The sequence below is a fragment of the Chelon labrosus genome (assembly GCF_963514085.1).
Source record: "Chelon labrosus genome assembly, chromosome: 11".
NCBI lineage: Eukaryota > Metazoa > Chordata > Actinopteri > Mugiliformes > Mugilidae > Chelon > Chelon labrosus.
This window is the reverse complement of record NC_140344.1, coordinates 21865332-21892649: the sequence shown is the minus strand read 5'-3', so window position 1 is coordinate 21892649 and position 27318 is coordinate 21865332. Positions and strand designations below refer to the sequence as shown.

Sequence of the window (27318 nt, the reverse complement as noted above, 5' to 3'; positions counted from 1 at the left end):
CATGTCAGCCTTTGTCTATTAGATGTGCACGGATCAGTATTTGCATGTACCGGCGGCGCGGTGTCAACGCTGGATGTGTAGTTCGGTGTCACACAATGTTTCTTTGCTCGTACGTACTGTCAGGCAACATCCGCATTCAATTTGAAAATTCATCCCCGGCTCTCGCTGAAAGATTCTTATCAGTCTGAAAACACAATCCATCACTGCAATTTTAGCCAAATCCACTCCGCGCCGTGAACTGTTCTTTTCAGGCAATAACTGGTAACTGGCAGCGAGCCTCCAGACATTTCTGAATCACAGCCTGCAGCTGGAGCACAAAGCTCATATTGGTTGTATTCTTTTATGTGGCACAAGCTCCAGGCGGTGTCACCGTGCAGGACGCGTGAGCCACCCCACGCTCGCTGGTGTTTTCACAACCGCTGACCTGAGAAGGGAAAGGCATTTCTCAAATACGTCCCCTTAAAAAACAACCTCGGAGCGTAATGTGACGGGGAGCCCGCTGTTTGGAAATGACCTCATGTAACATCACTGGCGTTTCCATTTAAGAAGAAACTGTGATATCTAAAACAGACACCGTCTGAGAGGACCCCTCGCGCTCCCCTCCGCTCTGTAACTTTTCTTTGAACTTCCTAAGTGCTTCATGAATGCAAATCAAATCCCGTCTTTTATCGTGTTGCCTCACATGGTGAAATCCACCGCGTCTGCCAGCATGGGAGATAGCTGTAGCACAAAGGCTAATTCAATCACGGGGCCAGGTCAGAGAGTGAGGGATGGTTTACTTGAGGGGTGCAGCGGTTATCGACTGAGATGAAACGCCAACATACACAGGGTGGGAAAAAAAAACAACAAAGCTGTAATGAATTCTAAAAAAAAAAGAATAAAATCATGAAACGGCCTCATCATCCCTCTTCTCTAACAGATAACTGGGAAGCTGCAGGGCATTGAAGGAGAGGAGGAGGGAGGGGGGGGAAAAAAATCAGCTAGTGAACATTAGAAAGCTCCATGCTTACTTAATGAATAATTGACTGAAATCATTCCCTTCACTCAAACAGAGGCAGACAGAACTGGAGAAGGCAAAGGTTGCAGTCTTGCAGCATTTAAAACGTTCTACCTGGGCTCCTCGGAGACAAAACATGATGGGGCTGAGGATAAGGAGGTCCCATAATGCAAGTTCTCGAGGCTGCGAGTCATCTGTTTTGCTTCCTGGAATAGTAACCTGGGGGAAAAAAAGAAAAGAAAAGAAAAGAAAGAAAAGCAGGAAATGATGGAGGGCAGCGTGAAGAGGGTCTGGCACCAAACACCGGTTAATATGCAAGTTTACGCCACCCAGTTTTCAAAACAGACTGTTCAGCAGAAGTCAGCGGAATAATTGGCTGAAACAGGCAGGTTTATTAAAGAATGACAGGACAATTAAAATGGATGACTAAGCATGCGGCGGCGCACCGGGTTCGCTATTCATCGGCGAACGTTTACGGAAAGCCCTGGGAAGAGCTGCAAAGAGCCGCTTCTGGAAACACCATGACACGCGACAGGAGAGGAGCCTCCACAGTGTCGTTCATTGTAGTGTTCCTATGAATATGGGACCCCCAGGACAATTTCCCTCATTGCAACCTGAAGGCAGAAAGCAGTTAAAGGAGTCGGATAAATACAAAGGCATCCCTCATGCATTAGGTACGGCTAATTAGATTTGATCTGTGATCCCCTCAAGGCTCCAACCTCCTACAGTAGAGTTTAAGCTGCGCTGTAAACTGTTTTATTAATTATGTGCAGCCGCGTTTAGATTTTTCCTTCATATTGTCAGCTCACAACTGCAACAAAGCCAAACCGTCTCATTACACGGCCTCTGCTCGGTCTTTTCACTTGAAACGGGGAAAAAAAAAAAGCTGAGGTTTGATCACTTGAAGACTCAATAAGTTTAACAAAAGGAGAACAACAGCAGCCGCTTTAAAGGGAAGGAGCCAAAAATAATTTCATGATTAATGCATGGCCCCGTTGTTTGGATAGCAACAAACTTCAGGGCCACATCTCGTCTGAGGAGGGCCTCTGTTTTATCCACACTGCGATTAGTGGAGCCCGGGGTTTTTCGCTCGTGATTAGAGAAACGATGGCGGGTTTCAACAGCGTTTCTCCTTGCAGCCTCGCGACAATCACAACTTTCTATTAGCACATTAAAAGATATCTCGCATGCTCCAACGACGCAGGAGATAGTGACTGGAAAATAAAAGGGAATGGGGATTAGTACAGCTCAATTGTCCTCATCGCAAACTAAAAGGTTTTATTTTTTGAAAGAGGCAGTGTTGATGTCGCCTTTGAAAGTTGAGAAAGAGACAGAGAAGAGAGGCTCACGGTGTACAACTCCTCCGTTCTTTCTCTCTCTGTTAATTATCCCAGCCATTAGGTAGGCCTCCATTACTCGACCAGTTCAAGGCTACGAACTAATGGTGCAAATTCAATAATGTGCTATTTATGAGGCTGAAGAGGATTGCAGGGGGGACGCATTGGTGGTGGTGGTGGTGGGTGGGGGGGGTTATTATGAAAAATACTGAAGATTTCCCAGACAGCGTAAACTAATAATTTAGATAGGGCGGTCCTGCAGGATATTCTATATGATTTACAAATGTGATATATTCTGAACCAAACATACTCCCACCTCTCATTATCTCCGGCTAGACGGCTGGATCCGACTGAATGATGCTACTCGTGCTCAGACTGCAATATATATATATTTTTATATATTTCCATTTCAATGAGAATGAGAATGACTCAGATTAAAACAGGCGAGCGTCTAAGTAACACAATTACATAAAAGCTTTCTTTAAATACTAAGAACTCCAGTCTTTAAGGGGTGCACTGTTAAGTGGCAATCAGAGGAGGCTCTAAATGGACTTTTATGATAAAGCATGGTGCAGCAGTAGCAGCAGAAGCAGGAGCAGCTTCCAAATCTGGTCCTTTATCCTGGCAAAGAGCCATGTGGTTCATCACCGCCGCTGTCCAGGGAGAGGTAAAGCAACTTCATATAGTTTAGGAGCTGTTTTCCAGCAGGGCCAATCATTTAATAAATAATGAGAGGGCTTTCAGTATCTCCCCAGGAACATCAATTTCATATAGGAGTTTGTTTTACAACATATATATATGCCACCATGTGCAAGTCTGAATATACTGCATGTGTATTTAGCTGGTAATAGATAAAAATGTAGTGTTTGGGCCTGTGCGAGAATGCTAGCATACCTTGTCTTTGTTTTCACTTTTTTTTTTTTTTCATGGCTGCAAATGAATACATTTCGTCCTGGGTTGTCGTGAAATGTCCTGCCATCTTTCTTCCTTCCTCTCCAGCCACCTCCTCCTGTCTCCCAAATACCTCGAGTGACCTGAAGCAGGAGCAACGTCAACAGATGTCCTCCATTACACCACAGAGGAAGCCCGGTCTGCGAAGAGCCTCTGGCGCCCCCACCTGTCATTTTAGGGTACTGCACTTGTATTTGGCGTGAAACAACGCTGCACTCGAGTAAACTAATAAATAAATAAATAAATAAAATAATACTAGACTGTTAAAACCCAAAGGCAACCAGTTAAAAGTTTGAAATGTCAAATGAAATATACTGCAGCAAAAAAAAAATATTATTACTCAACCGGACGAGTCATAAAATACTCATAGTTTAACTACAGAAACTGGTGAAATTTTAATGTGTGATGAAGAAGCAATGAAGATTTAAAAATTCTAAAATGCCTGGTGAAAAATAGCTGGAGTCCATTAAACATGTAAATATGCAGCGATTAATTCATGTCGGAACACAGATGAATAGCTACTGCTCTGCATGTCAACAACGTTAAAAAGCTAAGACAAATTATTTGAGGAGCTCACATTATTGATGATTCTCTTGGCAAAGAACAATCGAGACGTTTAACAGTAAAAAGCCTGTTTAATCGCAGAATATATTGACAGTACAGTACAGCAATAAAAACACTGCCATATTGCTTCTATTTTTACATGACTTACACGGTTGAGCTTTATGAAACAAAACAGTAATACGGTACTTGTACAGTAGCCATGAGAAACACAACGCGCAGGCAGGCTCACAGAGCACCGTGCCCATCGCCTTCCCCTGCTTGACAGGCGGCCGTGTTAATTGAGAAAATGCACAATATTATAATAATCATAAGAGCAAGAACAAATACACAGAGCATTTCGATCCCATCCATCCGCGATGGGATGGTCGCTGGGTCTAAATGGAGCAAACTGGGCTGAAGAAAAACTGGTCACACAGGGAGCAGAGATGCACAGCCACGAATCCCACAGACGAGAACAAAACATGAAGAATAGAAACCAAAAGAAACATGGATTACTTTGTACGTACGCAATACATACATGACATGAAATGACTTGACATTGTCCATGGTCACTCATTACTCTGACGACTGGCCTTCATTCACCACGTTACTTGTGCCTCAGTTCATGTATTACATGAGTGCTGTTTTAATTCATTGCAAAAGCTTCAGTTTGTAAAAAGAAAAAAAAGAAAGAAAAGAAAAGAAAAGAAAAGAAAAGGGCACGGCAGCTGCCTCTTCACAGCCTTTTCATCTCCTTCAACTACCGAAGGATCCTTGGAGCCGACCTGTCATCGGTTGTCGTCTTGCGGAGTTTCACCCCCCGGCGAATAGACACCAGCATGTCCACACCCTCCTGGGTCACGGAGGACATCTCCTGGGGCACACACCGAGTTTGATCTCCTGGAAGTGCGCTGGAGAAGGGGAAATGACCCTCACCGAGGGCGTGGGCGCTGGCTGCCAGCTCTCCTATCTTTTCCACCAGGCTGTGGCGGTTGGCAGCGAGCAGAGGGTCCTCCTCAGCACTGTGGGCGGCCATGCCGGGGGCCTGCTGGGCGTAAACAGTCCTCTCCGCCGCCCCCCCTCCTCCTTCACAGCCCCAAGCAGTGTCAGGGAGACTCATTCGCTTTGGAGAGGCCCTCGTGTAGTCACAAGCAGATGGGTCGTCACCATACAGAAACTCCTCGCTGCCTGCGCGATGCTGGGACGGGCTACCATACCCTGGAGAATCTGGCACAGTGGGGGTCTTAACTGGAACGATGGGGGGCCTGATGGGAATGGGACCAGTTGTGGACGGTGTGCGTCTCACACCGGTTTTGGAGGATGGTGTCCGGCGAATAGTGGCCGTCCCTGAGGCAATGGCTGAAGAGCTGCTGCTCCCGGCACCATTTGGAGTTCCCTGCAGGCTCTTACCCGCTGGGAGACCTGCTGTGCTGGCGGGCCTCTTGGTCTGGATCATGCGGCGGTAGCTCTGAGCAATGTTACTGTGGCGTGGGATGGTGGAAGATTTGTCAAAGTCTGCCTGCCCTTCGCTGTCAGCATCCCCGTTGAGAGAGTAGCACTCATAATCAGAACCTGGAAGAGACAGTGAGTCATGGGAACCTATTTTTACGCTGAACAATAACAATACTGGCCAAGGCTATTTTAAAGAGTTAATCTGCAGCTGCTTTATTACATAACAATGTAATCACACTGGCAATCAAACCAGTTAGCAATGCACAATTCAAATCAAACAGAGACTCCAATTAAAACTGGAACAGAAAATTTCACAAATTATGTGTTGTGCACGAATGTTGTGTGTATTGTGTCCTGGGTGAGTGTGTGGCTTTTCAGAGTGAGCGTTACCTTGGGAGGGTATGGTGTCCTCGGAGCAGGAGGGGGTGTTGGTCTGGGTGCTGTAGCCGCTGGAGTACTGCAGAGAGTCTCTGCTGCTCTTCTGCTGCTCCATGCTCAATCCTCTGGTCAGAACCATCGCTAAAGTACTGGCTGCTGGAGAGAGCGGCTCACCGTGCTAAAGCACACACACACAGATATAGGCGGGTAGGAAATACATAAAGATAAGCACATATTTGCATATGCAATTCACCACACTGCAGTCCTCAAGTCATACAAATTTACATAGTGACATTTAGATTTTTGCACTCCCCGAGGACTTCCTACCTTGGCTGTAATCGTTCCGAGACCACTCCTCCCTCTGTGTGGATCATCTGGTTGCATCCTGGAATACCCCTGTGGACTGGGCGGAGCCTCCAGTTCTCTCATCTTTTCCACAGACTCCCTCCTACGCTGCAGAGTGCTAGCCAGCGACGGTTCACAGGAACTCGATTTGGCCCAGTCCTGCAGCGGCAGAAGGAATAAGTAGACCGACTTCCGACTGCGCATCATGTCCAGCGTTTGCCTCTGACAGTCAGTTAAAACGTGGACGCTGCTGAATTTGGCTCATGGACTGGTTAGATGCGTGGTACAGTAGGTATGGGCAGACTACAACAAGCTATGTCAGCGTTGTTAAAATAATAGCGGCATCTCAGTTTAGCACATCTTCGTGGAGAAAGACTGGGAAACTGAGCTGGATGAGCAACAGCAAAATGGTGATCGTGAGGTTAATCTACAATGTCTGTGAGAGCAATAAAACACGGGAAGCGAAGAAGCAACACAATTTTAAAAGGGAGAACACAAAAGTAAAATTGCAAATGAAAACAAACCTTCCAGCTAGGAACCTTTGATGTGGGAGAGGGGGTGTTGGATCCAGGGGAGTGGTTAAATGTGGGGGACGCAGGAAGTATGACAGAGAGAGGCCTGATGGTGCCAGTGTGAGAGAAAGCAGGGCGGAAGGTGCCGAAGGATGAGCATGAGCCAAACTGCAGAACGGACAGACAAGTCTGAGTCAGAGTGTTCAACATCCATAAATAGTACACGTCAAGCCGTACTGGAGCTGTCACAAGGAGCCCACAGGCCTCTTTAGGCTTCAGATAACAACGAGCGAAATGCGCATCATCAGTGTGCATGTGTGCATGTCTGCAAGTGGGTGTGTGTGTGTTTTCCGGCAAAGCAAGTAGACGGGAGAGAGATGCATGCAGTACTAACCGCGGTAGGAGAGTTGCACTCGCTGACGGACTGGCAGGTTTCTGAAGCCTCGGAGGAGGCTGAGCTTGTTGATTTCTGGGGAAGGGAAGATGGAGTAAAAAACAGTGGAGTGGTACACGAAATGAAGGGAGGAAGAAGTAGGTGTGAGAGACGTACAGGAGGAAGGTGAGGGTGAAAGAAGAGTGCTGATGAGCTTTAGAAAGAGAGAGATTTTTCATCTCCGAGGGGAGCTATAGACGAGCCTAGATCGAAAATAAAGTAGCTTGTAAGATCATTTATTTAAAAAAAAAAAAAAAAAAAAGGGCATTGCATCAGTTGGTGCTGATGTGCTGGTGTGCTGCTGAGCGTGTTCTGTACATTGCAATCTGTTCAGACCGTGAGAGACTGAATAACTTTATCAGTCCGGCGGGAGAGTAACTCAACATCTGCAACTGATAAAGCTGTATTGCAACAAAAAAAAAAAAAAGCCCACAGTTTGACTCCTTTCTGAAGCTACATGTCTGAAAGGCAAACACGAATAAAACTGACAGGGTATATAAGATGGAAAATGATTGCTAAACAGAGAATTACGGTAGATCTGCTTTGACAAGAACGTGGTGTTGTTGCCGTGTCCTCCTGCCCTGCAGCGTTATTGCCTGAGGAATCTCTGGAGATAAAAACGGGTCTGCTTTGTTCCCGTTGCTGCTGCAATCTAAATCTCTAAGCTAAAACCTCAGTACAATGGCTGAGACCGCTACCTGGCTGGTGATATCAGAGGGCATCGGCGATGGAGGCTTAGAATGGGTGTTGGCGTCCTGGGAGACGAAGCCCGAGTCGTGGGAGGAGACGCTGCTGAGACGATGGGCCCCTGCAGAGGGCATCTGGAGGATACTGTCGATGGGATAACAACATTTGAGTGTGCATGTTAATCAGAATTGCAATCGATATCGTCACATTTTTCTCTCCGTCCTTTGTTCTGATTTTTGTTTTGGAGAGGATTCATGCGTAACTCCGTAGTAAAAAGAGAAAAGAAAAATTAAAAATGTATCAAAAAAAAAAAGCTGCGAACATCAAGGCCATGTTTTGTGAAAATTCCAAGTGACGCCATTCTTCTAATTTTGCCGCATCAAAGCGCATTAAAAAGTTGTCCCTTCTTTGATTTTTTTTTTCTTTCCCTGTGAACATTAACAGCTGCCTTTGTGGTTTTTTCGCACGCCGCTCTGTCACTCGCGCTCATTGATTTTCTTTGTCACCCACGCCTTTTGAAATGCAACTGGCGCTTCTCACCTTCCCTCTGTACCCCTCTTCCACCCCTCCTCCTCCTCCTCCTCCTCCTCCCGCTCTCCCCCGTGGAATATATATCTGAAGTTATCATTTCTCATTAATCTTCCTTCTCCAGGGCGAGGCTTAGGGAGGAATGCCAAATTAAATACGGCAAATTAAATAACTGGAAATGATTTAAAACCAGAGACGATCATTATCGCCACCTCCTTTCTTTCTTTCTCTGCTGTATATATATATTTTTTTAAATGTTCAACCAGCTTCCCTTTCTTGTTTCGTTTGTCTCTTGATCGCATTATTTTAAATTTGGAGGACACCTACGAGCTTTCCGCGGACTAGCCTTATTCCGTCCCAAACACACCATCGCCGACTGTGATCTGTAATTTTAATCAGCGTTAAATAAGTCAGTCACACATACAGTCAGAGGTTTCAATGTGAGCATATTCAGAATACTAAACATAGCGTATGGTGTTGATTGGGTCAATGACCAAATTGTGTCAAAGCAAGGTGATGACTAGTGAAAAGGCGCTTGCCGTCGCTTCAACACAACATTATTAATACTGTTAAGATTTGACCTAGAATCCCACATTTAGAAATACAAAGTTGAACTACCACCGCAAGCCGTGTGAATATGTGGATTTTGCGCCTTGTTGTAGGCAAAATGGCTTTCAGGCTGCGATGTTTTGACAGCTTTGGATGTAATCTGGCCGTAAGAGGCTTGAGAGCTACAAATCTGCCAGGAGCAAGGGCTGAGAAGCTGGCAAGATATTCCCACAAGTCAACTGTCTGCAGGATACGGCCTGAAGAAGACACGTCACCATGTTTATATAAACCTGTCTTTTAAATGTTTTACGTATTTGCTACTACATTATTAAGAGGTTTGAAATAAAAGAAAAAGGGTTTCGTGTTCAGGTTCAGAACAAATTCAGAAACAAGTAAATCAACCTCTATTTCTGACGCATTATTCAACACATGCTAAAGTAGAATTAATACCTTGGATAACATTGCACAAAACTAAAATGTCCCAATCCACTCAACATTAGCCGGTAGTCCGTAGGGATGTTTAATCTTCACATTATGGTAAAATAATAGTCAAGTTTAGCTCAGTACTTGTGGGATTAAAGAAAATTACCCATTCATAGAGTCTGGGTTTTTCATTGAGGGAGGTGGAATAGTAATTTTAAGAACTTAAATGGACATTTTAAAAGAAAATCATGTCTTTCTTGAGGCCATCTTTAACATCGTAGACAAATAACAGCGTGCAACAAGGTGTGTACGTGTATTTATATGAACTAGCATCGCGCACGTTCATAACAAAAAAATAGGCGCCTGTTTGGAATGGGCTGATTGCGTCTTGCAGCTTTTCTCGAAAAAAAAAAAAAAAAAAACACTCATCCAAGCAACTTCAAAGATGGCAGTGCACTTACTCGGATCCCCAGCAGTACACCTGCCAAGTGTGAAATAGACTGGATGAACAGTTGTCAAGAGAAAGGAAGAACAGAGACACACACACACACGCACACGCACACAAGGGGGACAGACGGAGATTCCTTGCTTTTACTGAGCGATACCTGCACATGCTGCTCTTCCGGGAGCCGGCGCTGCTGGGGGAGGAGGGAGGGGTCTGGTAAGACCAGCTATAGTCGGAGCCTTTAAGGTCCCTGATGACCTACAATGACACAAAGCCAAATGGTGATTACACAATACACTTTTAAATGTGCTAAAAGCTAACAAGCAGTCAGGGTACTTTCCTAGAATTGCTTGGCAGTGTAGCAAAGGTTACTCAAACTAGAGTAAACTTTCAGCTTTGTACTGATACTGTAGCGAGTATTTAGAGCAGCTGGAGAGGATATTAGAGCTTTGGAACAATGACGATTTATTTATTTTTTAATGGCACGGAAGTGAGTCAGGCTTTGGATAAAGAGATTTTATTCTTTTTTGCTGCTGATCATCTTTTGGGATATCTGCGCGCCAGCAGCAGCACGAGAATAATTAGGAGTTACCTGCTCGCTGGCTGGTGGCAGCTTGTGTGGGTCCTCAGTCAACACCGTGAGGTCATCAACAATGGCCTGCAAATGTGTTATCTCCCCCAGCATGGCGATCTCTACGTTCTGACGGGAGAAGAGGACGAATGCAATCAGCTGGCACATCAACAAGAGCCAGCATGCTCAATCTTCGATGTACAAAGGCTAAGCGTGACTCACCACCACAGGCTGAAGCAAGTTGATGAATGAACAGTAGCGCCCTCTTTCCTCCAGGAGCGCTCTGCGCACCGCCTGCTTCTCCGTCTCCTCCATCAGCAGGTACAAGTCGCTGACGTCCTGCATGGCACTGTCCAGCTGGGGGCGCAGGTTCCCCCGGCCTGAGCAAGGCAACGGCAAGGGAGCAGGGAAACGGAGAGGGAACGGATAGGAGGATAGAGGTGAGGGGAGTTGAGTAAATAGAGGAGAGGAGGAGGAGGAGGAACGAAAACAGATCACGAAGCGGGGGATAGAGTGGTGATTATAGATGTGACGTGAAATGTCCACGGTTCAGGGAGGAGGGAAAAACAGCACAAAACGAGAGACGATTAGAACAAACGGTGATAAACCGCTGTGACCTAGAGGCCGACGTACTGACGAACATCACACTCAGATGGTTCATGTACGTGGGAATGAGAGGATGTCATCAAACAATGCAACTTGAAGATGATTTGCAGACCCTGAAATGGTTGTGATTAGAAACAGCATACTTTGCAGGCTGTTAACGGCATACCACGGTGACACTAGATGATAAAGGGAGGCCTAACAATGAAAGAGGGATGAGATGAAGATGGGATGCCACGGTGCTCTTTGCTCTGGTCGCATGATTTACACAGACAAACACTGCCTGCCAGTCATTTCAGAACATCTTTCTCTTTTAGCAGCTTTAGGTGAATCTCGGGCGAATTCAAATTCGTGTCTTGCTATGATGGCACTTGCCTACATGAAAGAAACACCGCAGTTGTCTTTACAAAGACGTACACACACATCAGTTTCATTGGCAACACGCACCTCGGTTTAATCATCAAATCTCGCAGCACATCTCCATTTAATACGGCAGGCATTATAAACTGAAGAGTCCAATTTATTGGTCTCTTAAAGCAGAAACTGTGGTCTTTAACCGCCATCACGCAGTTAAACGCCGGCGCATGACAAGGATCTGTTATTATTCAGAGGAAGGGGTGATTGTCCTAAAGATAAGTTGCCAAAAAACTGGCCTTGTAAAAAGGCCTTGGGGAAACGGAATGGATACATTTTTCAACAGCCCTAGGGTTACATATGCAAAACTTACAAGGAGCTAACAAATGTAAGACAAATACGTGACATCTGCTGTTTCGTAACAGGCATTTCTTTGCCGAGGACATTTTGAAACGCTCGGTTTAATAATACATTCGGCGGCTCACTGTCACACTAACGTTGGGAGTAAATTATGTAGCTTTTTCTACAAATGTCTGTCGAGACCTGAGGCGTACTCACTGACACCCATTTATTATTTACATTTCATATTATCGGGGCATTCAGAATGAGTGCATTAGCCTAATATAACAGAAATGTGGGAAATTACACATTACACACTTATCCTCTATGTTTCCAAGTTGTTTTTTTATTTTTAGGTGTCTACTACATGAAGCTACCAAAAGCATAAAACAGTTAGGATGGAAGAAAGCAGCTTTTTAGCTATCCTGTATCCTGCATTTTTACATTATGGCTTTGGAATAAACAAAAAATATATATATTTGCAGGTAGGCAGAGCTAGGCAATATCCTCCCACCCCCGCTGCGTTTTCAGTACTGCAGCTCAACGGCAGCTGGGGTGCAGCAATTTAGAAGCTTTCAGACGCAAGAGTCGAATCAATCTTCTTATGCAACTCTCGTGCAAAGCAAATGAGATTATTCAACCCATTAAAACAAAAAACGGTGAGACAGAGCAGGTTTTCTTTTTTGACTGGCAGGTTGACGTGAAGATGGTTTAGATGGAACTATCATGTCATCGAATAACAGCAGACGTACCTAGAAGCTCTACAGCCAAGAAACAGAGGGAGGTGGCCGTAACAGGCAGAGGGAGGAGAAACAAAAGAACAGGCGGCGTTAGCTGGATCAAATTGGAGCACATTGCACGTTTGTGATTAGCCTGTACCACTGGCGTGTGAAAATAAGAGCTTAACCAGTGGAAGGGGCTAACGCAAGCACAGCCAAGGAAAGGGAGTTAATGTCTTTGAACTGTAAGGTAAATCATCCAAAGCTGGAAAAGGTGGCCTCTGAAGTCGAGCCAGGATTTTAGATTTGATTGAGACGTCATTGCTTTTTTCACTCTCTAGATGGTGCTGGTTCACTGTTAAATATGACTACGGTCCAGGAGCCATCAGGTCAGCAGGCTTGGTTAGTGTCAGGCCTAAAATACCAAGTTCTTCTCACCTTTTCTTGCTTTTTTCTGGAGCTTTATGGTATCTAAAGACTTCCTTTTGATTTCCTGACGAGACCTCTTGTATTCTGGGGAGAGCAAGCGTAAATAAAAGGCACATAAATATCTATTCAGTCCAAATGGTGCGTAAGTGAGTAAATTATAGTTTTCAGGTTGTTCACCTTTGGCATGGTCTTTGTCCAGCTGATTTGCTGTCTTCTTCCATTCCTCTATCCTGTCCTGGAGCGGTGTAACCAGGCCTTCCATAAGAGTGCTACAGAAACAAGTAGAGACGACACGAGGAGTGAAAGACCGAAGGGGGAAACAAATTGCTTTATTTCAACGGCACATAAACTCTCAGCGACAAGTTTGCAGAATAATGAGAGGAAGGAAGGGCAGCATAAATAGGATAATAATAATAATAATCCCTTCTAGGCGAGAGGAGGCAGAAAATTGCAGGGGTGGGGTAAAGAACTAAAATGCAAACACTCACTTGGTGAAGTGGCGTAGTTTTGTCTCGATGCTGCGGTGTCGCATGCACATCCTCGTCAGAGCCGAGCCGATATCCCTGGTGGCACCTTGACGAATTAAAGGACAAAAACATTTTTATTTACAGTGAAAAATATATATATATTCAACAAGAGGACACATCAGAAGAGCATTTAAAACAAAAGGTTTAATTCTCTCCTCTGCTGGAGAGGCATTTCCAGTTGCAGCCACAAGGTGGACATATGCTGAGGGTGGAGGCAGAAGCCGTAAATGTCAAATTTGTTTGGGGAAAGCAAAGGCGACACAGCGCCAGAAAAACTAAACCCTTACCATTCCCTCTCATGAGCCTTGCGTTATTCCCTATGACCCTTCCAAGACTGTGAGTCAATAACAGCTTGTGTGAATCGGTCACTGTACTTTTCCTCTCTGCTGAAGTGTAATTAAATGGGGTCTTAAGCCCCTAAAGCCCAGGGCCGGCCCACTGTCTCACTGATGGTTCACAGGCCGGTGTAATATGCAGCAGCACTGATCCGGTTGTAATCTGGGCCACATAGGGCTAATCTGAGGGTCTCTCGACGCACACGGGCAGAAAGAGAGAGGGCATCTGAATGATTTTTTTATTTTTACTTTTTGTGAGCGCATGTGCAGAGGTCCGTGCATATGGACAGGTGGTGTGATTTACCTCCCACCCCCCCACCCTTTCCGAAGTTCTCACCCCTTCTATCCTGGAGGAAAAAGGAGGGAACCCTGTAAGGGGATATCCCTCTATTCTTCCATGACTGCTCTGCCTTTCCTGTTCTCTCTGTTTCCTAAACACCATTCATGCAGGGCAGTCAGGGAGAGAGGGAGAGAGAAACCGGCTCCGACCTTCATTACAAAAACAGGCAGAAGGAAAGGATGGTAAAACAGACCAATATAGCAGGCCTTAAATGAGACTCGGCGTAAGGATTGCTCCAGATAGTTGTCCGGTGAGATCTGTGCTCTTTTCTCGACGTCACGTAAAGGAACTGGGTTACTGTTACTGAATATAGTGATTGTCATGTCACACTGGCAGACATAAACTATTTTATGCTACCATTTGGCCTCTTAATATAACAGATCTGGACTCACTATCTCACGTCCGAGGCAGGTTCGCCCCACAGACGTAGAATAACTCGGGTTGTCCCGCTTTTCTAGGTGACCGAGCTGAGAGGGAAGGGTTAGAGGTGAAAGGTCATCCAGCTGTATCACACGCCGACATTAAACACCAGCAGAAAGTGATTGAAGTAACATGTGGAACCTATACCCTGAGCTCAAGCTATAAATAGCAGACAAGGGTATCCATCTTCAAAAGACTGAAGTATTTGTCATAAAATATAAGAAGCCAGAAATACAGGCATTCTCCTCTTGAAGGCATGAGAGGAGGCGCCCACAGCTGTGAATCAGTTCTCGCAGAGTGAAGGAAGACTAAAACAGAGATGGGGATAAATAGAGAGAAAGAGAGAGAGAGAGAAGGAGAGGGAGTAATGTGGGCTTCTTACATCTCTATAACAGACCTTTCCAATGTCACTGTCAGCTGGAGGGAGCTCCCAACCCCCCGCTCTCCTCCCCTGTCCCATTCACACCTGCCAATTTCCCTCCCGCCGCCCCCTCCCGTCTCCGTCCTCCCCTCCCGTCTCCGTCTTCCCCTCCCGAAAGGGGATCAGCTGACAGCTACATCCTGGGGAGGCTCGGAGGCTTCCTGGCCGTGTCCAAGAGCAGCGCTGGCCTCTGGCCTCGGCCGGATGCAAAGGGACACAATGATTCACTCCCGAGGCACCCTCCACGGCCACACAAGGCATGTGACAAACACATACAAGACGAAAGGATGGTTTAGCCAGATATTCCGCGGAATAATAAAACAGACTTCCTGTCTTCTTGTCTTTTTCTATTTTTTGTTGAAGGTGGAGCCCTCTTGCTTCCTAAAGCTCCATCCTTTTAGTTTCCATTATTTTGTGAGTTTGTGTTATATAAATTAACTTAACTAAAAAATCCCACAGTCTAGATAAAGTCATATTTGACTTTGTAGCAGCTTGGGAGCAAGTAGAACTGGAAAAGTGATTATTTTAAATTGGGACCCCTAGGGGTTTAGGGGGAACCGGGGCGACCTCGTAGCAGACATGCACATGTGCATGAATGAAGCAAAACACAGACCAGGATGGAAGAGAGCTGTTATGTAATCCAGTCATATATCTCAGGACAGGGAGCAAACAACTGAATGGGGCAGCAGCGTGTGGTTCCTCACAGCTGAGCTGCCATGCGTGCACGGGACGCTGGTGGCGTCCGACTCAATCTATATGCTGAACGTAAATATAAACTGCCACCAGATCTGTGTTCTTTGAAAAAGTAGATGGGATTGTTAGTGGGGAGGTCAAGCCCCCATTGGAGGGTTTTTGGTGGGAACTTTAAGCTTCAGTTATCCAAGACCAGCAAAGTGTGGTCTGAGCGTTTAGTGAGTGGTTCCATCCAGAGCTCTGGTTCTGATTAACTCTGCCGATTCCTTGGAGAAGGAGGAGCATTTTAATAGGCCCCGCTTTATAGGGGGGTTCTCCTGCCAGGAGCCGGGAGCCAGGGGCTAAACTGCCACAGGCCTCACTCCCTGATGTCTTCAACATGGGAGCTTAGCCTAACTATCTCTCATTCAGCATCTAAACCCTGCTGTTCGGCTCCGATTTCATTAGCCCTCAGACTACCGAGTTGGCATGAGATTTTTTTGTTGGAGCTGCGCGCCGCCGCTAGCTTTCAAGCCGAATCCAGCCCCCTCTCTCCCGGCTTCCTGTGTCAATAAAGCATGTTTATGTGGACTGCGCAAGGAAAAGGTACAGAACATCCTCACTGTTACCCTTCCAGGAATATGAGGTCCCCTCATCTCGCTAGGCCCTCACACAGCCGCCGCTAAGCTAAGGAAATTCCATCATCCGTGAGACAACAGTTATTCCTCACGTTGGCACCCGGGCCATGGAGCTGACTGCTACTGGCGCAGACTGTAAAGCCTCCTGCCTTTACCCTCCCTCACCCCGCTTTTAACGAAGCCGAAAGTGAACTGGCAGGGACACAGCAAAGGCCACTGATGGATGAAAGGGCCTGTGCGAGGAGAGGGGAGGATGAAAGAGGGTATACACTGCCGAGGTGCCGGGTGGGTTTGAGCAGTCGGCGTCTAAGGAAGCGTTAGCTGGCTGCTGCAGGTGCAACAGGCTCCATCAGAACAACATCTCCCACATTAAGCTCATTAGATATGTGACTAATAAAGCGTGGGAGTGAGTAGGAAGAATTAGGCTGCCTGTTGTTGACTGTGCTTATCAAAATCTTTACGTGGTTTGCATTTCTCTCCTCCAAGGAAGCAGAAAAAAACTTGTGCTAACATTTTCTTTCCAGTATAAAGATTAATATATCTGATTCTGTCAGCCCACTGGTCTTGCTCAGTAACTAGTCGAGTTGAGCAAACACGCAGCTAAGATTTCTGAACTCCAACAGCGACAAAACATTATGTATTCACATCATCAGGCGTTCGCCCCCAGCTGGGGTTCTGGTAGCGGAGCTCAGGGGGAGCAGGCAGCGTCATAAATAAACCAGCATCCTCTGCTTCGCTCGGTGAGGGAGCGGCGGCCTCCGATGAAGGAAAGAGCGACGGATGAAACGGCGGCATGTGGACGTGGATCGCGGGAACAGGAGCCGCGCTGTGCGGCTGAAGCACGCGAGCCACAGATCTTGTTTGAGTTGCGTAAATTGTTGATGACAAACAAGACAGCGCGCGCCTTTTGAGAAACTCAAACTCACTTTCTAATTTAAAAAAGCCCGACTTGAAATAGAAAGAATCAGCATTTCCCGACATTGTCTGCAAGTCTGTTTATTCCCAAGACTTCAAATGTACAATAAAAGATTCGCGTGACTACGATGTGAAACTCTTTTTCTATAGAAATTACATTTACTTCCTCACTGTATGTGTAAAAAAGTGCAAACTTTTATTAAAACTCAGCAAACTGGATCAAATATCTTTGAAAAATCTACATAAAGTTGTTTGCTGAATGTCTCTAAAGCACCTAGAAGACATTCTTACAGGGAAGAAGATGATGTACTGTCAACACTGTAATTGTGGACCAAATATTTAAGGCATTTAAATATTTTATTATACACTTAAATGCCAGTTTTCGTTCTTAAATCCACATTTTGTTGTCACGTTAGATGTCAGGATATAATAGTCCTACAGAGGAGGACTCTAAAGCCTCAGACAGAATTAAAGTGCCCATTTTCTTTCACAGTTTTCCGAAGTATGTCATCACTTTAAAATCATGTGGAAACTGCACGAGAGTTAGTTTGCTTATGAATGAACGTATGAGCTTTATTTTGTGCAGTGCGTCCGCAGAAGAAGTCAAAACTTCAATCCAGGCCTTTGTGTCACTTCCTGAAATGTGGAATGTCTCTTATTACCAGCAACAACACTAATGAAAGGCAGAGGAAACGGCCTCCAGATCAATTGTTTTAGTCTCACACACGCACGCACTCCATCAAACACACAGTCATCCCATTGTTGTCCTCCCAGACAGTGCGCGCAGCGAGTTTCACCTCTCAACCAGAAACACCCACGGACAGGCCCTGGTGCGTCCTGATGTGCTGTAAACATGTTCTGGAGAGCATTAGGACGAGACCGGAGGAGGAGGCGGAGGAGGAGGAGGAGGAGGAGAACAAGGAGGAGGTGATATTTCTTTGCTGGAGGAGCTTCCTGTTCAGGGACATAAACGCTGCTAAAAATAAACGCAACCTCTCTGTCCAGATGTGCTTTTCATTAGAGCTCGGAAAAAAGGGGATGCAGCAGAAGAAAACACAGAGAAAAAAAAATGTACACTGCAGGAAAGAAATTCACATGGGACCGTCTTTCCCTCATGCCTCATGAGACACACCAGAGACACTGAAGGCCAAAGGAGATGAACTGAATGAGAGAAAGGACTCCCGATAGCATGCAGGCAGACACCTACGCAGCAGTCTTTGAAAAACTTAATCAGATGACTCAAGTTGTCTTGCTTTACGACCCCTGCAGTTCCTTTCATCTCAGCCGACAATACTTGGCCCACTCTGCCAAAGTCGAAGCTGCTCTGCTCATTTGCAAACAATCCTGCCTGCAAACAATGCTGACACCGCTGCTTCTCCTGCGCATATAACTTTTGACTGGCTCCGCCTCCCTCTGTAAACTCGGAGCCTTTAAACAGGAGGAGATGTCGGTGTGTGCTAAAGGCCAGAGCCCAGATGCCGAATGCAAACTCCACGCAAAATGTTTCACCAAGACAGACAACCTCAGTGATCCATTCATTGGCAAGGGATAAAAATCAAGCTCCTCGTGTAAGCTGCTCTTAAAATAATTACAAGCAAGCATCCTGCCGTTTTCAAACAGCCACCTCAGCCTTTCAATCCCAATTTCAACGTCCTCCCTTGCATTCCTCTACGAGGCTCTCTCGTGTATTTTCCCTCCCCTCTCCAGCTCCCTTCGACGCCGAGTTCATGTCCAGGATAAGGCTGAACACAGTGTTCCCCCTCTCAAGTCTCATGTTTGTCTTCTTACTTCGGTATTTGCCCTCAGAATGAAAGTTATGCAGGACGGGGAGATTTGTTTTCTCTCCCGTTATTATTTCCCCTTTTTTTCATCTGTTCCTCACATCATTCCCCCCTTTTCCTTTTCTTTTTTTTTTGTCATTATAATAGATGGAAAACATTCATTTGCAGGACGACCGCATTGAGGTTTGAAGCTGAGGAATACAAACTCAGGACGTGAAAAACCGTAAGACACTGTTTAGCTCTGTCTGACAGGCAAAGCAGACAAATGTAGGTATCAGGCTCTTGTCGATACACGAGTGACCCCATGCATGGTGGTCACGAAATACCTAAAGAGCCTGGGATCCATAATGTTTTCATCTATATGGTGGGATTCATGTCCAATCTAAGACACTTGAAATCCATTGGCAGATGCTAACCTCGTGGCTCCGGCACTCAGAGCACAATACACGCTCGTACATGAAATGCCAAGCTTGATGGATGTCAAGTCCTGGTCACATGGGCACGCTCATTATTTGACATGTCCGTAAAAATAGCTGCGCTGCTGGGATCGCATGGAAAACAGTAATCCCCTGATCTCGCCCTGCACTAGGCCACGGCCACATCTCGTCCATGCCAGGCTGTCCAGATGGCGGGTAGGGATATCCGTCCCATCTGCCAACCCAGAGAAGTACAGCGGCCAAGCAGATTAGTGCTTCGCTGACACACTGATCTACTAGCATACCTCCACTGAGCGTGGACTGTATCACTTAGAAATAAAAGACAAGTCAGGCAGCGAAGGCTCGCAGTGACCCACAGGGACATTACGCCCTTTGTGTATGCAGTGGTGTGTGTACTTTGCTGATGGAAAGATAGAAAGGTTTCATCGGGACCGAACAAAAACTTGCAGTGCACGGCAGTCCGGCCGATGATCACTGAGTGTAAATTTTTAAAGCTGGGGGTGGCTGATCAGGAAGGGAAGAGAAGGCAGTCTGTGTCCGTGTGTTACAGAGTGGGGCTAAGAGGATTAGCTAAACGCCTCTGCCTAGCCTGGATACCCAGAGCTGTGGAAATCCCACTGCAACCACAACCCCCACCCAGGTCATCTCACCCCCGAGTAGAAATCTCACCTCACTCTGGAGCCCATATCTCATACCCTGATGGACCATTAACCCTGGACTATCAGCTCTTTGACATCTATCCACATCCAAAAATAGAAAAATGAAGTCAACCTTGTACTAAAACACACGTCATCCACGCTAGAGTCCGCAGTTCGTCATCAGGCCCGGCGTTTTTTTAAATGATTCACACGTCATTTTAATACGAGCAACAACAACAAAAAGTCTAGACAGCACACCAAAACCCATTAGGCTGACCGGTCAAACTATAAAACCTCTCCGCAGAGCTGCAGGGCCGCAGATTACAGCAAGTCCGGGGAAAGATGGGTGTTGAAACACAAAACATGTATCTCAAGAAGCCTAAAATTCTCCAAATACATCCATCTAATACACTCTCTACGGCATGCAGACCTTTATTAAACCCAGATGTGAGCTGCCAGTTCGCAGAGAGAGACTCGCCTTCAGACATAGATCCATCAACACAGCTTAGAGAAACAGCACTGTCCGACACCGCGCCAAAACCCCTGGCAGCCGACTCCTCCAGCTGCTTCATAAAACACAGACGCTGACGCCATGACCATGACCATAAACTCTAAAAACAGACAACGCAGGCAAAAGGAAGTCTGAACATGAACACAAGGTAGTTTGACACGTGCAGACGCAGAGAGAGGGAGGGAGGGAGGGAGGGAGGGGGTTGAAGGAGGTGGTACATGGGATGATCTCATGTATGATGCAGATATCATGGGTATAGATGAAAGGCCGCCCTCAGAATAAAGAGGCCGACACAAAGGTCAGGACGGGAAATCATAAAATCCCCTTTCAGTCACTGCCCTCTCTCCCTGGATTCATCAAGAAGCACTGAATGAGGGGAAATGTTGCTTTCCTTGGCAGGGAAGAGCGCGCAGACTGGAGAGTGTGTGTGAGAGGTAAAGGCGAGACGGGGTGAGTGTGTCAAAGGTAGATTAGACGAGGCAGGAGAGCGTGCTGAAACCTACAGCTGCAGCTTGTCCCCAAATACAAGAGGGGGATCATGGTGATGCCGATGACGACCAACAGTTCACAGCCCCCCTCAACCACCCCGAGGTGCAATGAAACCCTGTACATGTTCACCGCTTGCAGACAGACCCCCCCCCCCCCCCCCCCCCCCCCCACGATAGGATGGACACAGAAAGAAAGTGAAAAGAAAAAACTGCAGAGACAGAAATAGAAACTCGCAAAGTGGTGAGCGAGTAATCTCAGAATTCTATTATGTTCAAATTCCTGAAGAGCCTTGAGTTATTAAGAGGCCGCAGACCGTGGAACAGCGGAACATCTGGATGTCAATGTGTTTTAAGAAAATTAAATTATAATAATATTGCGGCAGCCAGAGGGGCCTAACTACGTTCATGGAGCCTGCGGACTGAGGTTCAAAGGTTATGTGTGCGCACCACGAGCCAGCTCCAGTAAATATCGACAGCCCCCCGCCAAATTAATTGCTTACGGCTTGGAGGATGCAGAAGACTAACACAGTCCCCACAGGAGGAATTGAATTGAAACAGTACACTGGTTAGGAGCACAAAATTGCACAATGTGTTTGATATTTTCTGAAATAAAACAGAAAGGAGAAAATAATGTCCAGAAAACGGTTGATGCCAGTTTCACTTGCTGTTATTTTCTGGTGATTTCTTTTGTCTATGTCGAAATGACTGAAGCAATTTCTAAGATCCAGGAGGCCAAAGTGAGGACTTCAGCCTGCAAAGTAAGGCTGTAAGTGCTTTGTGCTAAATACTAGAGCATGCTCGCGTTGAAAAAAGTTGAAGGACGTACAGGATACAGACTACAGCTGCCATCTCAGTGTTACCATGCTAATGTTTGTTAGACAGACATATAGAGAGCTGAGGCTCATGGGAATTAGTTTGAAGTCTTAGTGAAAAACTCAGATATAACATTATGACCACCTTCCTAATATTGTGTAGGTCTCCCTTGTGCCTCCAAACCAGTCCTGGCTCATCAGAGAATGGACATGGGTCTTCTGAATGTGTCCTGCGGTGTCTGGCAAAAGGATGTTGTTAGTGGGGGTCTTTGAGTCCTATGGGCTGAAAGGAGGGGCCTCTGTGGATCATACCACAGACACTTGATGAGTTTGGGATCCAGTGAATCTGGAGGCCAGGTCAACCTTTCATGTTTTTTGAGTTGTTCCTAAACCCTCCATTTTTGTGTGTGTGTGCCTGTGTCAGGCTGCATCCTGCTGGGGATGACTGCTGCCATCAAGGAGTGTCATTGCTATGGGGTGGGGGTGCCTGGTCTGGTCTGGTCTAGGTGGGTGGTACACGAAAGCCAGGTCCAGATGTTTCCCAACAGAACGCTGGATTGTCACAAGATGTTATTTACTTCTCCAGTCAGTGGTCGTAATGTTGTGCCTGATCGGTGTAAAAGACCCATGTTTCATTAGTTCCTCTTTAATTGCTAAAGGCTCTCATCACTCTTACAGCATGTGGCCTGAGAAGGATGATGTTAATCCTGAAGTTAATGTCACTGGGAGAGAAACAGAAAAGTGGGTGGGTGTATGAGTGACACACTTCCAGGGATTTCATGCATCTGAAATCTGAAGAACTCAATTCACTCTACCCTCTCATCTCTTTGTGGCCCATCAATCATTCTCTTCTTATTCCTTCTATTACTACACTTTGTCTTTGAAGTTTTGCCCTGCCTTGGTTTTTACCTCTCTTTTATTTGAAGCAGGCTGCCAGCTGCTAGCAGCCAGCTGGTTGACCCAGGTCTACCTTGCTTCATCTTGCAGGGCTCATGTGCGCTCGCATCAGGAATCATTTAAGTAAGCTAGATGTATCGCCATGGTAATAAACTCCACAGTTACTGGAGAGTACATGGAAGTAAAGCTGGCGACGATGTGTGAACAGTGCTGAAGAAACGCCCCTATGGTTATTTTCTCCAGCAGTAAGTGGTCAATAAGGGGCGGTGCTAGTGCAAACTGTTAAAAAAAAAAAAGCATGCTGGTATGTGACCTGTGGGGTCAGGTGCCTGGCTACCAGCTGTCACGCTTTGAATATCAGTGTGTGTGCCCATGGAGGATTCTCCGCTTGTATGACTGTGTTTGTCCACGTGACAGGAGCCTCCGCATGCTCGTTAAGGTTTGCGGGATTTCTTTGACCTACATAGCGCTGTCGACGATCAACTCCGGAGAAATCTGTGTTAATCAGCTGCCTCTATGGCCTGCCTGCCGGCCGCAAGCGGGGTGACAAAGCAGATCAGCAGACCTCGCTAAGACCGAAGAAACAATAAGCTTAGATTTTCATTTCTCTGATCCGCCTCCCTCTCATGGCTGCCCCTACTTTGGTCATCTTAGCGTGGGGCAGAATGGTGTCGTGAGAGCTGGTCAAGAGCGTCACACCAACTGTCCAGTGCAAAAAAGCTTTCTATTAAGCCTATCTGCCCTACAAGAAGTGCAACTGTCACAAATCAAAGGGAAAATTGTGTAGTTGCAAGAACACCAATTCCACTTAGACTAGAATTAAAGACAATACTGTAGCCTTAAGGGTGTGAATCAGCACAACACGTAACATTATAATCTGTATGCAACACTCCATGAAGGCAACGGATGATTTGGTCAAGTGGTGGTTCTTCTTTTTCCCCCAAATGTTCTTTCAGACCCTCAATTACAAAGTATGTAATCCCGAATTAATGGAAAAGCTTTCCGCTTACCTCTAGAGTTGGTAGCCATGTCCGCCACCTTCTGAAAGGCATCTAAAAAGGCCACCGCTGCCAGAATTGTGGTCCTGTGAAAACATTGGCAGGAGTTCATTGACCGCATAAGGAGTCTGTAAACACTGCACGATCATTTTCGTCACCGAGGTTTACTGTTCACAAGAGCGACTCCTCACCTGAGTTGAGAGTGCAGCTTTGTGGCCTTGGCACTGAAGTCTTCCCAGACAGGGTAGGAGCTCTGATAAGAGAAAGGGAAAGTAGTCAGTTAGGCAAATAACTCACCAAGGACATTTAAGTGCACAGGCATACCCTGTCAAATATACACACACACACACACACACACACACTGTGTGCAAACAGATTTGGGAAGACATAATGTTCTCTCTGAAAGGAAAAACGCCGGTGCAGCTTGATAAAATTCCAACGTCAACATTATTCACAGTAAATGAATTTTGTCTTTAGTTCACACGTACAAGATAAATCCAAACGTGGCTGCAATAAGTCAAGCAAGGCTTGGCTTCTTAGCTTGGAGGTACAAAAACGCTCCATGCTCCGACTTGTTTTTCTAAAGGTCAGCATCAGGTCCGCACTTCTGTTATATTGCAGTCAATTGGCTTGACTGCCGTCTTCTCTTTTATGCATTCACGTGTTTGCGTGCGTTTTGTACCCGCACGAGCTTTGTTAGCCCTTATACCACGACTGTTTATATGCACGGGGCAAGGCAGTATGGGTTTGTCTTTGAAAAATCTGGATTAGATTTACCCCAGGATCATCACACGCTGCCTTGAGCTACAAGAGCAGAAGCTAAACATAAAACACATTCAAGGCTAGATCCCATTAGAGCAAGCACTTGAGCCCTAGAGTAATGAGAGGAAGGGCATAACCCCGATGTGCCTCCGTGACGGAGAGGAGCCAAAAGGGGTTACACGTCCTTACTATATATAGCCAGAATGCAATCTGGAAACAGTCTTGCTCCTCATCACTTCAGGCATAACCTCCATTCTGGCAATGACAGCATTTATGTCGCAGGTTTTCCTGAACAAAGCCTCTGCTTAAAAAGTGATTTAGGAGCCATCATCTCCAGTAAAACAATATGTTTGCCATGAAAGTCCCAGCATCGCCGTTCGCACTTGACTTCAACAGGTGTCTAATTAGCTTGTGTGGTTTGTGACTCCCAGGGGCCGGAGGGATGCGCTGCCAAGACACCTGAAAGAGGAGGGTGGTGGAGCAGGCAAAGCAGCAGAGGGGCACACATTTTTATCTTCATCCACACCCAGCAGCGTCCAGGGAGGAAAGGGTGGATAAAGAGGCGAACGCAAAGGAGAGAAAAACACTTCCTGCCACTGCTTGTCATTCACTTGTAGGTGGCGACGAGGTTAAAAGAATTATCCTTGGAGATGGTGGGCTGTGTTGCTCAAGGACATTTTCAAAGTCGGTTGCTTTCCCACACAGATGCCCCAAATTGCATCCTGCATCTCTGAGCCACCCAGATACGGTCTAATCCTCGATGCTTGATCTGATCCTACTGAATCATTTTTGTTCTTTTCACCTACTGTTCTGACACCGCCCACTCTTTTATGTCTTTTCCTGTAGCTTCGTCATACGGTTATATAACCAACAAGTGCAGCTCATATCAACTGAATTTGTCAGTGCGGAAAAGCAGACAAGAGGCAGTATAAGTTCTGTATGTGTATCATATCAGTAAGTGAACACTACACTCCTACATTACACCACTGTTCATGAGAAAAGCTGTGCTACTGCGTTGCTCCCAGGGGGTAAAGCTGGTCTGATGGGCTTGCGCGGCCCAGCCAGGCGGCAGGAATGAGGTCAGATGTCTGTCTCAGACAGTGGACATCGATACTGTGCTGACTAAGGGCTTCAGCCTTATTCATCTGCGCTGCTTATCAATACACAGACTGCCTCTTTTCTAACAGGCCCAGTCGCTCTCTCCGGCCCTGGCTTAAGCTCGACACAAAAGGGAAATATATATAACCAAACAAGCTCTGGCAAGAGCAGAGAGCCGATTTCATTGAAGCCTGACAAATGAGAGCTCCATAAATAGTCTGTCCAAAGGCAGCGTGGCTCTGTGAGCCAGGAATCAATAAGAAATCTGCTAGGTTGAAAGTGCTGCCTGATGCTTGACTTATTCACCGTTATTAACACCCTTGTGCATCCTGAGTGTCCTCAACAATGAGAAGACAGCGAGCTGCCTCCGAGCCTGATGAATGCGTTCGCACTTTCCATCTGCTGTCCTGAACAACAACAGACCACCCTGGTTCAACTTCCTTGACTTGACCCCTCCCCCAACACACAGAAACGCACACACTTGCATATGGGGTAGATAATAGATTTCTTATTGCTGCACTAAAAAAAAAAAAAAAGTGTCTTCCCGCTTCATATAATCAAGTTGCGAGGAGAGTCAATTTAATTACTAAGGTAAGGCCCAGATCATATAAGTGTTGAACAGCATATTGCAAAAGCAATGATTTCCTGCCACAAGGCCAAACGTCAGGAAGCACGATCAATAACCTTTCATGCCTGTTCCTGGAGGTTAAGGTGATGGAGCTGCTGTTTTTTTAAAGCACCCTTCCATGGATGGCTGGACGCTGGGATAACGAGGGAACAGTTGTTTGGGGTCAAATGGCACCCTCATTTGTATAATACCTGCCCACAATGTCCTACTTTTTTTATATTATTTCTTCTGTTCCCTTTCTGATTTTGCATGAATAATTTGACTGCCTGATTATGTGATGATAGGTCCTGACCCCTGGACCGTTCACTTGGTTTGAGCCACAAACACATGTTGTTTGGATAAAAAAAAAAAAATATTGAAAAGAAAAATCTAAATCTTGTTCTGCTATTGCTCCAAAGCTATCAGTTACTTTATGATACAGAAATAAAAACATACTGAAGTGTTAAATGCACCCACTGCCTGACAGACCTGCTGCACATTATGCAAATAACACAAAGGGAAACATGTTTCATCTCTCAATTTGTCCTGCAGCGCTGTTTCAAGTGGGGGAGGACCCGGTGAAAGAGACAAAGGCAGTAAAAAAAATATTCCTCTCATAAGAATCTGTGCAGCCACTAAGGACAGATAAAAAACCCGTGTCTACTTTAATTTATTTGCGCGTTACCTTCATGTCGTTCACGATGGCCTGGAATAATCCACCCAGCGCTCCACACTCCTTCTCCACCGACTCCATGGTGTCAAACAAAAAAAGAACTCGTGGAAAGACAAAAAATCAGACTAAATATCCCTCTGTCGAGACGTTTTCAAACATCAGACATGTAGATCTTTGTTTGGTTCATCCGCATATCGCTGCCCTCGCCTTACAACAACACAGCCAGCAACACCGGAGAGGATGCGAAGCCGCACAGCCCCACAACCAGCAGCCTGCGGAGCGCACAGACAAAAAGAAATGTGCTGCTCGATGGCACCGGGTGCTGCCGCTCGCTCGCTCCGCCGCCGCCGCTACTCGTTGCCTCTCGGTGGCACAGGAGGGGATGGAGCAGGGACGCGCTTTAACCGGGGTTGAGCTACAGCCGGGGGGCACATGCACGGCGGCTCCTCATGATCACCGCGTTAACACAAATAAACCGAGAGAGCAACAATTCTGGGGAACAGGGCAAGAGGAGGAGGAGGACGCGGAGGAGGGGTGCAACAGGATCGGTCGCAGGAGACGCGGGGACGCGCTCTGTTGTGTTAGCAGCGGAGCAGATGTCTCGGAGCTGGAGTCTCCCGTAATACGATCCATGGGAATGGAAAAGGGGCTGGTCGAGTTTTTTTTTCCTTCGCGTTTATTGGGTAAGGAGGAGGAGACAAGTAGGAACACCCCCCTCCTCCTCCACCTCCTCCTACTCCAGCCGTCCTTCCA

At 46.3% G+C, this 27318-nt stretch overlaps 1 protein-coding gene across 2 annotated transcripts; it reads right to left on the bottom strand.

Moving 5' to 3' along the window:
* Positions 1–3913: 3913 nt before the first annotated feature.
* Positions 3914–27105, bottom strand: mtss1la (MTSS I-BAR domain containing 2a). Of its 2 annotated transcripts, XM_084555307.1 has the most exons (15): positions 26578–27105; positions 23617–23678; positions 23438–23511; positions 13084–13168; positions 12773–12864; positions 12605–12679; positions 10374–10531; positions 10173–10280; positions 9741–9838; positions 7647–7779; positions 6910–6984; positions 6528–6683; positions 5986–6162; positions 5671–5836; positions 3914–5400 (listed from the first exon to the last, which is right to left on the bottom strand). In XM_084555307.1, the coding sequence occupies exons 1-15, from the start codon at positions 26644–26646 to the stop codon at positions 4589–4591; spliced, it is 2340 nt and encodes a 779-aa protein (XP_084411433.1). In that variant the 5' UTR covers positions 26647–27105; the 3' UTR covers positions 3914–4588. The 2 variants fall into 2 exon arrangements, with proteins under 2 accessions (XP_084411433.1, XP_084411432.1); XM_084555306.1 differs by having other exon boundaries at positions 12605–12864.
* Between the last annotated feature and the right edge of the window lie 213 nt (positions 27106–27318).

What these genes read in the sequence shown, in the direction of transcription:
- mtss1la (XM_084555306.1), bottom strand. Translation starts at nt 26,646, where the DNA reads ATGGAGTCGGTGGAGAAGGAGTGTGGAGCGCTGGGTGGATTATTCCAG. An exon ending in AAACTACGCCACTTCACCAA is followed by an intron (nt 12,865 to 13,083) that starts GTGAGTGTTTGC and finishes TTGTTTCTGTAG; the next exon opens with CACTCTTATGGAAGGCCTGG. An exon ending in ACTTGCTTCAGCCTGTGGTG is followed by an intron (nt 10,281 to 10,373) that starts GTGAGTCACGCT and finishes TTCTCCCGTCAG; the next exon opens with AACGTAGAGATCGCCATGCT.